General features: G+C 35.3%; 1 protein-coding gene across 2 annotated transcripts in view; it reads left to right on the top strand.

Annotated features, from left to right (window-relative positions):
* The window catches only part of LOC139148299 (regulator of microtubule dynamics protein 1-like), a 43,586-nt gene that overhangs the window by 8,471 nt on the left and 22,672 nt on the right, over positions 1-12,443 (top strand). For both annotated transcript variants that reach the window (XM_070719662.1, XM_070719663.1), the window contains one exon: positions 9,994-10,081. In XM_070719662.1, coding sequence (XP_070575763.1) covers positions 9,994-10,081 — 88 coding nt within the window. The remainder of the gene's footprint in view (positions 1-9,993; positions 10,082-12,443) is intronic.

A 12,443-nucleotide genomic window follows, 5' to 3' on the forward strand; every position in this document is an offset into this window, starting at 1 on the left:
AACCCAAATTCTTTTCTGATATACCACTTGTGGGGGTTCATTTTAAAGCTCTTGGTGTCAGAAAACTTTTCATCAGCTTAGTTTTTTGAAATTTGAAATTTTATTTTTCTCCATAGAGTTAACATAGGAATGGTGGCCATTTTAAATTTTAAATATTGGTAAACCTTGAGTTATTTGTTTCTTTAGTACCAAAATTTGCACAGTAACCCCTGATTCTTATTCTTGATTTTGAAAGAGAATAGTTGAAAGATTCCTTAAGGAAAGTTTAAGCAAAAGTTTAAGTCTTTCAATTTTGAGGCGCATACTACCTTAATAGATATTTAGAGGTCATTTATGCAGACTTAATTTTATAAACTGTACTAAGTTCCTACCAAAGTAAATACCTGGCGTGACAACACCACATTTCATTGAACACCATATATAAAGATAACAGGACCCTCAAAAAAACACGGAAAGAACTACCGTATGTATGATCCAATGTGGTATTTCAACCATCATCTATCAAAAACCCTCCTCTGCTTCAAAACCATCCTGATTTTGATTGCTGCGGGATCTGTGGATCGTTGGCACAGAGCTGAGAGTGACGTTCATTTTGTTTATTTACACTGGGAGTTGTCCTGTCATTGGGGTTGAGGCTACCCACAATTCCCCTTGATTTGTTTACTCAGACATTTTTTGCTAAAGGCTTTTTCAATTTTATCAGTTTCTTAAAAATTTTTAACTTACAATTTAAATTCAGGATTATTTGTTAACACTATGTTCCAAAATTATTGATTATGTTTAAAAGTCAAGAGTAAATTGAATGAGAAGTCGATGTTTGGAGGTGCTAAAAATTGCACACTTGTCAAGATAAAGTTATCAGCAACTAAGATGGTCTCATCATACCACCTGTCAGACATGCAAATTTCCTTTGTTACTAACATTAAAAAAAATCAATACCCTTTCTGTTGCCAACACAGATGCAATTTATTCCCTTAGTTTCCTTGAAAATATTGTGTATGGCTGTCAAAAATCTATGTTGACAAAATTACAAAATTGCTATCTCCTCCGCGGAAAAGGGGTTGATCATCTCATTATTCACAGTGAGAAATCAGAAAATATGATGACCAGAACTATGTTGCCAGAATTTTGAAATATGGACCGAGTTGTTCTGTGTACAGAAGAAATTTGCTTCAGTTCAGTGAATGATCTCCGTGTGTACAGATCATGGAGAATTGTGGGTAGCCTCACTTAATGTGCATGTGTGATGTACACCGTCATGCCACACTTCCACTGCCTTTGTGGAGGTGCCATGGTGCTGTATGACAGACCTTATGCAAAACATGACAAGAACTTTAGCTATAGACATACCATACAATAACACTACAAGATCAGCACACCATTACTATACTGTATTTCCTGAAAGCCCTACTAATAATTTATGTCAGCAACATCCTATCATAGATGGAGAGTTGCGCTGGCAGCCATTTTGTTTGTTTACTTTTTTTACTCAAAAGTTGCAAGTGTGGTTTTTGAATGCACCAAAACTGGTGATGTTTAATGTGAGTATCTCAATGATCACCGTAGAATATCATGGCTGTTGTTTACCTGTGAACGTTATCAGGATGGGGCAGTATGGGTATATGATCAACAGAAATTCTTCGAAAAAGTCGCAAGTACATGACATGAAAAAATGGTTGGATAAAGCACATCTAGAAATAAGTGTGGATTCTAGAAAATTTTTGCATTTTTTGAAACAATTTCTGCTGCAGTCATATCAAGAATATTAGACATATTCCTGACTAAAATTGTTTCAAGAACTTTTGACTTCCATTAGTTACTGTATCATTTCCCTTGTATTTCTTTAAAGTGAATCTAATAGTTACTGAAAAAAGTGGAAAATTTGATGAACTTTAAAACACAACACCAGATTTTCTAGACACATATAGTTTTAAATGTGTTTGATATTGACTTTGTGGTTGGCATTGCAGAAAATATTCTGGTTTCAACTTTGCACCAGTAGGAATATCCCTTCCATGGCTATAATGCCGGAATACTTCCGAATGGCCTCTGGATGCTTCCTAATGGCCTCTTGAATTTCCATCATTCTTCCTTTTTAAACTCCCCCCAGCTGACCGCAGTTTGATATCATCTGTCAAAAAAATACTGTATCATTTTTTCTTTAATTGCATGTTTCGACAGATCAAACATCAGTAACAATGACAACATAATTGCCAGCATGGACAAGCAGCAACAGCTGCAGAAATCTGGTGTGAATCAAATTACTCTCATTATATTGAATTTTTTTCATATGGTATTAAATATTTTTTCCGATGTGCCCAGAATTGAGCACACATTGTTAATACCCAAAAGGGCTTGTGCAAATTTACAATGGTGGTGATGTGTGTTGTGTAGTCCAAGGATTTTGTTAGATGTGTCAAAAATAACAGAAACATGGCTTGAAAAATGGTTGCCCAGTTTTGCCAGCCTATACTCCTGACTTTCATGAGCTATGTTGGAAGTTGGCCAAGCTGCGAGGTCAAGCCCTCTTCAGAGACTTATGCAAAATAGAGGTAAAACCCAACATAAACAGCTGTGCATTGAGTACATAGGTATTTGAATAAAATAGCCGTTCATTAGAAAGAGTACTTCAAGTTAAATCACACCCTTTTTTTGATCCGGAAAAAAAAATTGTAAATCTCAGATGTCACATATATTTAAAATGAGCATAAGCTAGATAATGAACATTGTACAAAGCTAGATGCATGCATTTTGTGATCACACTTAGATTGCCTTGTAGCCGCACTCATACATGACAGTTACTGCGCCTCGAAAGTGAAAGACTTAACCCTTTCGCCCCCAGCTCCCTGTGTACAGGTCCAACTTTACCATAGAAAACAATGGATTTGGGTCAAACTATGATGGTGAAAGGGTTAAACTTTGGCTCAAACTTTCCTTTAGGAATGTTTCAACCATTCTCTTTCAAAATTAAGAATAAAAATCAGGGGTCACCGTGCAAATTTTAGTACAAGTGAAACAACCCAAGATTTACCGATATTTTACATTCAAAATGGCCGCCATCTCTTAGTTAACTCTATGGAGAAAAATAAAGTTTTCCAATTTCGCAAAACTAAGTCAATGAAAAGTTTTCTTACATGAAGGGCTTTAAAATGAACCCCACAAGTAGTATGTGTGAAAAGAATTGTGAAAGTCAAGGAGTCTGAATATCTGTTCCTGAGGCGCGATCTACCTTATATAATGTCAAATAGCTGGAAGTTTTGATGTATTTCATTCTTGTTCCGTGTAAAAAAACCCCAAGATCTTGTTCCACTATGAAAACCATGTCAAAATGGCAAATATTCAACTTATAAGAACACCCTGTATGTATGCTACTTTCAATCCGGGCTAGAATTCATCGGTCAAAAGTAATCTTGCAGTGTGTAGACAATGCCTTGAGTTCACAAGGCAAATACTTGGTATTTCAATATACGTTAGGAAGAAGAACAAGAATATTTATTCTAGAATACAAATAAGTCAAGGAAAATATTATCAAAGTGACATCTACTGTTGACATGTCAAGTCAAACTAGCAAAGTTTCAGGACTACAATTGTCTCGGGTCTCATAAAAGGAGATCTTTGATTGATATATAGATGGTACCAACTGCAGTTCGATAGCTTTTACAACACATACAGCTGGCTAATGTTATGTACAGTTGGTCTCAGAAACACTGAAGTTGTGCTTCATCAGAGACCATTAATGATGGCAAATTTTCAATTGATATAGCTGATTGAGGTGATTCTAACCAAATCACAGTCTACAATGATCCAACTAAATGCTGTAAATAAACTTGTACTGTTGAATTCTGAATCACAAAAATACGATAAGTACGCAAATATTCAAAATTTTGCTAAATTAGCTATCCCGATCAGGCCAAACACCATCTGATAGCCTGAGTTTTAAATAAAGCAGATAATCTTTCAGATATGACAAAAACATCAGATCGATATACCCATTATTGCATGCTGTGCGAAGTGAAACCTGTCCAAACCTATCAATGACCATCCCATAGTTTTTTTCATTCGATGACGCAACTTTCACTGTAGATATGGTGTCAGATCCACAGGTATGCCGCTGAAATATGATCCTATGCATATTTACACTTTCCAAATAGATGTAGCTAAGGATTATCTACTCAAGCTCGTTTTTTTTTTCTTTTCAAACATTTTTTGAAACTGTCAACAACGTATCAATCAGTCTAATAAAATGAGAGAAGATAAGTCTGGTTGACTCAGTACCAGCTGCTGTGTTTGCCTTAATCCCTTCGGTTGCCCTGTTGGTGTGTAAGAGGATTTTTGACTTTTTACATTTCCTGTTTCACTTACACGTCAACACTTTTAAGGCATGTACATATTTATGATCCAGATACTGTATGGAGACGGGAAATACAGTCTACTATCAACTGTACTGAATTTTTTAATTTACCAAATAGGTTCACACTTTTTATGAATGTGGACAGCATTTTGCCAAACTGATCCTTCCACTCCCGCAATTCCTAAAGTATCGGATCCAAATTTACTCTTGAAATCAGTCAGAATGTACCATTTGGATTTGGTGAGGGGAGCAAAGTTGGAAATTAGAAAAAAGAGTCAGTGATAAAATAGGGTGAGGGGATAAGAAATGAGAGAAACAACTCGGTTTAATGGGAATACAGATTTCCCTGTAAAAAAAATACCAACTCAGTGTAATAAAGTTCAGTTTTTACATCAGAATATAGAGAGAACAGTCGTGTTTTCATGCTGTGCTTTTTCACTATTATTCAGCTTACAGTATGTAACGACAGTACTCAGCAGTAAGCCATTGAACACAGCCCAGATGCATATGTTATGTCAGTAGCATTGAAAAGTAACTTTTAGGTTCAGAGGTGAATCTCTCTTCATTGCCATCGTATTGATAATAGTAAAGTGTGCCATCTGTATGCTACTCATAAAACTCAACAGTTTGACATGCTTATGTGAGGAGCCAGGACAGCAAAATAGGCTTTGACATATCTGGACAGACTACTCCCTCAAATGGAAGGATGACACAAAAATCTGAGTAAATTACACCATATGTCACTTTAATCACAAAATATTATTCAAAATCATTCCAGGGAAATGAATTTTTTAGCATTCTCATAATTCAAAGAGATGAAAGAATTAAGTATGAAACCTGGAGAGGTATGTTGTTTTATTGAACATAGGCATTAGAAGAACTATATGATCTTAAGTATTAAGCTCAACTGTATGTATATTTGCACCCATTAATGCACTTACTTTTACACACACATACACATAGACACACAGAGAGACATACACAGACAGACACATGACAAGTATGCAGACTGTTACTTGAATTTCTAACTCTCTTTAGATCGCACTATCATCCCAATAGAGAAAACAGACAGATACACACACATACACACTCACGTAGAGATATTTGCGTGTGTGCCCTCTTACTTTCACCTGCCTTTATTTGTCTCTGCCTGCTTCTCTCTCTCTCTCTCTCTCTCTCTCTCTCTCTCTTAATGTTTATATCCTTTGCAAGATACATGAATGTAGATTGCAGTTGCATCTTGAATTGAAGATTAAAAATTTGCTCAGATAACTCATTGAAACCAAAACAAATAACCCAAAAATGAACAACCAATGACTAGAAAGTCTTTGATTGTTGGTCAGACTTCTTTCAATGGGTTCATTGGTGAAACAGATTTAACAGATGATTTAGATTTGTTCATATAACGTTGATATTTGAAATGTTCCTTTTTAGGTAAATTCTTGTAATTTTTAAAAATGTTTATCAAACATCTTATCAACTGCTTGTGTAGTGTTTTTGAAGGTTGCTAGGCGTGTTCTCATTTAGATTTCTTCAAATTCTGACATTTTGAGTTTTAGATGAATGCAATATTCCTATAAAAAGATGACTGTATCCGAAACTGTTTATCTGATCACCTTAAAATGGGGTCTACACGTCTGTAGAGATTGAAACAAACAGCCAAACACCAGATAGCTACCAAGTAAGATGTGAAATTAGGAGATAATAGCAACAAAAGTACCAGAATTTACTGCAAGTAGTGAAGTGATTGTATCTAGCAAGTGATATCACAGACCACATGCATTGACACTGCAATATAATTGATGACAGCGTTTCCGGCTCTCACATCGATTCCTACATTTTTTTTTCTTCTCAACCTATTGTTTTTCATAGGTGATCCCACATTATACTTTGGTCATTTGATCTGAATGACCCGTTATCATGTCTGTTGTAGCATTTAATCATTCTTACTCACCGTTCAATTTTACCATTGTGACCAAGATCAAAGGATCAAAATATTGGGAATTTCAATGGAAGATTTATTGCATGGCAAATATTCAGGACGCAGTAATCTGCACCATGGACTATTGACAAGAAAATGCTACAGATGTTGGCAATAGTCATATCGTTATGATAAGTGAAAAAAAAAACTGCAGTAGAGGGCTGACATGACTAATCCCAGTGCACATGCACAACACTGGTACAGCTTTCAACTCTTAAATGTGCATTACCAGATTTCATTATAGTCTCTTCAGCATATGTTTTTCAATAGTTGACCTTTGACCTCAACTTTCAAAAGACCCTCCTGCCCCTAAGTCTGATTTCAAACTATCGACATTTTCTCTCTTTTCATGCTAATGCCAAATGTGACTTTCAATGGAATGGAAATTTCACCAGACGATTTTCACAAAGCGCACAGATGTAATTCAAGATGATCGTGGCTGTGGAGATGCGAACCATTTGTACACAGATTATACTCATAGAAAAAAATCTTTTTCTGGACCCTGTCATGGTCTGGGCCATCCAGATACCACTTCAATCACAAAGAGACTATTCTGAGATAAATATTTTCATGATGAATAAATTTTCATGGTATTCACTCAAATGTTGTATTTAAAAATGGAGGTAAATTGCAATTGAACCCAATGACATTTCCTGGCTTTTTGCCCCCTAACAAGAATACCTCAAGTGTTGTACATCATTACCCATAACTAGATTAGCAGTGTTTCTACAGAAACATGTAGAAATAAGTGATATGAAGAAATAATGTCACAGTTTTCAGTAGATCTGAACATTACACATTCACAAAGCATTCTCTGTGATTAAGTACTCATGTTTTGACACTCCCTGTTCCTCCATGGGTGACTGTGATGACAGTCTGCATCACACTAGTTGAAGACTATTGTGATGCACCCCATGATAATTAAAATTATGTCGTGGCAAACATTTGACCTATGACATTGTGATCTGCAACGGCAACTGTGCAGTAACCAATTTCAGGGCCATGTAATGCTGTGTCCAAACCACTGCCTATTTCACTTTCAGATCAATCAAATTTTGACCAATAGACGAATGTGTTCCTGCGATCAAACTGCCCACCCCTTTTCCCTTTGCTCAGAAGCCCTCTGCTTTCAAGGATTGGCCATTCTGTAATATTGGTGGCAGAACTTAAGCACTGTGTCACTATACTTGATGTGCAGTTGGAATAGTGTCATGGCAATGACCAAATAAGGACATAGCCATTTGGTAAAAGAAGAAGCCTAGCACGTGGTACATACATCCTATAAAGTGTATCGGACATTTATAGTGTGAGGTGAAGAGCTAGCTTTGCCAGATTTTCTGATTTTGTTGACAACAAAAGTGTATGATATGATGTTGCCAACATGATATTTTGATGATCATTATGACATTCTTCATAGCAAAGTATATACATACCTGGTACTAGTATGATGAAATGTCTGTATCAAAGTATTGGTAGTATATACATGCCTACTACCGCAAAAATGTCTGTATCAAAGTATATACATGCCTGGTACTACTGCAATGAAATGTCATTGTATCAAAGTATATACATGCCTGGTACTAGTACAATGAAATGCCTGCATCAAAGTATATACATGCCTGGTACTAGTACAATGAAATGCCTGCATCAAAGTATATACATGCCTGGTACTAGTACAATGAAATGCCTGCATCAAAGTATATACATGCCTGGTACTAGTACAATGAAATGCCTGCATCAAAGTATATACATGCCTGGTACTAGTACAATGAAATGCCTGCATCAAAGTATATACATGCCTGGTACTAGTACAATGAAATGTCTGTATCAAAGTATATACATGCCTGGTACTACTGCAATGAAATGTCTGTATCAAAGTATATACATGCCTGGTACTACTGCAATGAAATGTCTGTATCAAAGTATATACATACCTGGTACTACTGCATTGAAATGTCTGTATCAAAGTATATACATGCCTGGTACTACTGCATTGAAATGTCTGTATCAAAGTATATACATGCCTGGTACTACTGCAATGAAATGTCTATATCAAAGTATATACATGCCTGGTACTACTGCATTGAAATGTCAGTGTATCAAAGTATATACATGCCTGATACTACTGCAATGAAATGTCTGTATCAAAGTATATACATGCCTGGTACTACTGCAATGAAATGTCTGTATCAAAGTATATACATGCCTGGTACTACTGCATTGAAATGTCTGTATCAAAGTATATACATGCCTGGTACTACTGCAATGAAATGTCTGTATCAAAGTATATACATGCCTGGTACTACTGCAATGAAATGTCTGTATCAAAGTATATACATACCTGGTACTACTGCAATGAAATGTCTGTATCAAAGTATATACATACCTGGTACTACTGCAATGAAATGTCTGTATCAAAGTATATACATACCTGGTACTACTGCAATGAAATGTCTGTATCAAAGTATGGTAGTATATACTGCCTACTACCGCAAAAATGTCTGTATCAAAGTATATACATGCCTGGTACTACTGCAATGAAATGTCTGTATCAAAGTATATACATGCCTGGTACTACTGCAATGAAATGTCCGTATCAAAGTATATACATACCTGGTACTACTGCAATGAAATGTCTGTATCAAAGTATATACATACCTGGTACTACTGCAATGAAATGTCTGTATCAAAGTATATACATGCCTGGTACTACTGCAATGAAATGTCTGTATCAAAGTATATACATGCCTGGTACTACTGCAATGAAATGTCTGTATCAAAGTATATACATACCTGGTACTACTGCAATGAAATGTCTGTATCAAAGTATTGGTAGTATATACATACCTACTACCGCAAAAATGTCTGTATCAAAGTATATACATGCCTGGTACTACTGCAATGAAATGTCTGTATCAAAGTATATACATGCCTGGTACTACTGCAATGAAATGCCTGCATCAAAGTATTGGTAGTATATACATGCCTTCTACTGCAAAAATGTCTGTATCAAAGTATTGAGGTAACATGTTTAGCTTTGGTGTATGATGGAGGTGGAGGCCATAAATGAAAATTCCTACATTTTGCAATATAATCCTTTTTGGAAATCCTGATATATTTTGTAGCCTGAAAGAAAATAAGGATATAAAATCAGTGTTGTAGTTTACAACATTTTTTTCTTGCTAGGTGTACCCATGCAAACTAAACCATGAAACCTTTGGAAACAGCTTTCATGTTATTTATTGACAGTGTCTGTCAAGAGTTTTCTGCACACCCATTTGCCAACTTATTCAAAGATATTCCATTGAAATGCCACTGCATGTTTCCTTTATAGTGTTTCCATCACTTTTGACAGAAAAAATTGACAGTTTATTCTCCACTATCCTTATGGGTGAAAAATCTTGTGACTCTGATGTCATGGTAATCATCCAATAGCTTGTCATCCCATTTCACCAAATATGGAAAAACCATAACCAAATATGGAAGGCAAAAGTTCATTCATTACCATGAGCATAAAACCCAAGTTAGATCTCAAAATTTGGCTCACATATTCAATCATTTGCATATAATAAAAAGATATATGTGAAAAATGTAATATTGATAATGTACCGGACAAAAATTTTTTAAAAGTTACTTATTTTCTGTCTCTGCCATACAACAGGTGTTTTACATTTGCTGAAATGCCATGGTATCAACAGAAGATCGCGTCGGTACTGTTTGCCAAACCACCAGAGTCAACATATAATGAGGTAGATAAATATCCCAGAGATTTGCACTGTGACCACACATTTCCTGCAAAATACACCGACACAATACAGCCCTTGATAAACCATGTCTATAAACCAGTACACAGTACAGCGCTTAGTCAAATCAGTGAACATAAAAACAATAATTTGAGTCAGTCACACAAAAGATTTATTGACTGGAAGGTGCAGTTAACAGACTCTGCTTTTCCATATCAAATAATAACTGTATACAGGGTACGTCAATGTCGGTAACCCATAGCAAGACTACAATCTTCAGAATATTTCCTATATAACACAGTTGATACTGAGACATAGATCCATACGATAGATTATATAATTAAAGCACACCCACAACAAATAAAACTCATCATGGTAGGATGAGAGGTCTCATCACTATTCAGATTATATCCAATGCACATCTGCACTATTTGCTTCCACTTTTGTACCACTGATATCTGGTACCATGTACCCTATGCGTGATACTTGATCATTGCTCAGATTTTGTTTTGAAAATGTTTTTTCAAAAATGTGTCCATAGTTTTAAGTTGCAGCACCCTATTTCAGCAATTGATTACATTGTGAGTGTGTGTGTGTGTGTGTGTGTGTGTGTGTGTGTGTGTGTGTGTGTGTGTGTGAGGGGGGTGTTAGGTCAAAACATTATGGGTTTTTCCATCCGTTTTAATAATCCACAGTTCCTTACAGCATGTGTGTCTCAAAAGTAACCTGTGTGAAATACAGTAATACTTGGTTTACTTTCTAGTAAACAACCAGGTTAGACAACCTACCAAAAATCACATATATGATTGAAACTAAAATATATTTTGGTTGTACAGGTAAATATATTGACTAGAGTGTGTTTTCTGACTGTCCTGCAAATGTAAATTTGAAGTCTGATAATATGAAGACCTAGTTTGCTTTTGGTGCAGATTCTTCAAAATATATAGATTGTTATGAGATAGTTGTGGACCAACTTTAATATCATCGCAACCTGTGGATTCATTGTGTTTCAATCAGGAAAAATAAGTTAATTTTTTCGTGAAGAAATTAATGGCACATGCTGCAAACTGTAAAAGTAGATCATAACAACTAAATGATTTATGAATCATAATTTTGAGAGCTACATTAGCAACAAATTATTTATGTCAGTTTTTTTGACAATTTCTGCCTTTTTGTCAGTGCAGTGTACAGAAATGACAGGGTGTGAATATGAATCCTGACACTGACTGATCCAAAACTTTTCTGTTTAATGAGAGTGCAGCATTTTGACACTCAGGTGATATCTATAGCGTTAGCTTACCCTTAGTGGTAAATAAATCAAAAATAACATTAGGTGATCTATTTGGATATATTATCATCAATACATAATAAATTTTCAACACATGGATGTAATATATCTTATTCTGTTTTTTGTTTTAGCTCCCATAGCCATATGTATATATGGCAATGGAAGCTATTCTTATAGGCTAGGGAAATGTCTGTATGTATGTATGTCTGTATGTCTGTATGTCTGTGTGTCTGTATGTCTGTATGTCTGTATGTCTGTATGTCTGTCCGTCAACATCAAAAACTCCAAAACCGCTGCACATTTCATCTTGATATTTGGTGTGTACATGGATGATGGGCTGTAGATGAGATTTTGTTCAAATGAAGTTGTCATCGCCAAAAATATGCAAATTAGTGCCAAAAAAGGCGTTTTTGGTAAAAAATCTTCTTCTTCATAACCGCTGGTCAGACAGCTTTGATATTTGGTATACAGGTCCCTAGGGATAACCCAACTTGGATTTCAAATTGTGATGAAATATGCAAATCTGTATTTTTAAGGAATTTTTTTGTCATTTTTGGTCAAAAATTTATTTCATCAAAACCGCTTGTCTGACAGCTTTGATATTTGGTATACAGGTTCCTAGGGATAACCCAACTTGGATTTGTTCAAATTGTGATGAAATAAGCAAATCTGTATTTTTAAGGAATTTTTTTGTCATTTTTGGTCAAAAATTTATTTCATCAAAACCGCTTGTCTGACAGCTTTGATATTTGGTATACAGGTCCCTAGGGATAACCCAACTTGGATTTGTTCAAATTGTGATGAAATAAGCAAATCTGTATTTTTAAGGAATTTTTTTGTCATTTTTGTCAAAAATTTATTTCATCAAAACCGCTCGTCTGACAGCTTTGATATTTGGTATACAGGTCCCTAGGGAAAGCCCAACTTGGATTTGTTCAAATTGTGATGAAATAAGCAAATCTGTATTTTTAAGAAATTTTTTTGTCATTTTTGGTCAAAAATTTATTTCATCAGAACCGCTCGTCTGACAGCTTTGATATTTGGTATACAGGTTCCTACAGATAAACTAAATATGATATA

This window comes from Ptychodera flava, chromosome 13, assembly GCF_041260155.1.
Source record: "Ptychodera flava strain L36383 chromosome 13, AS_Pfla_20210202, whole genome shotgun sequence".
NCBI lineage: Eukaryota > Metazoa > Hemichordata > Enteropneusta > Ptychoderidae > Ptychodera > Ptychodera flava.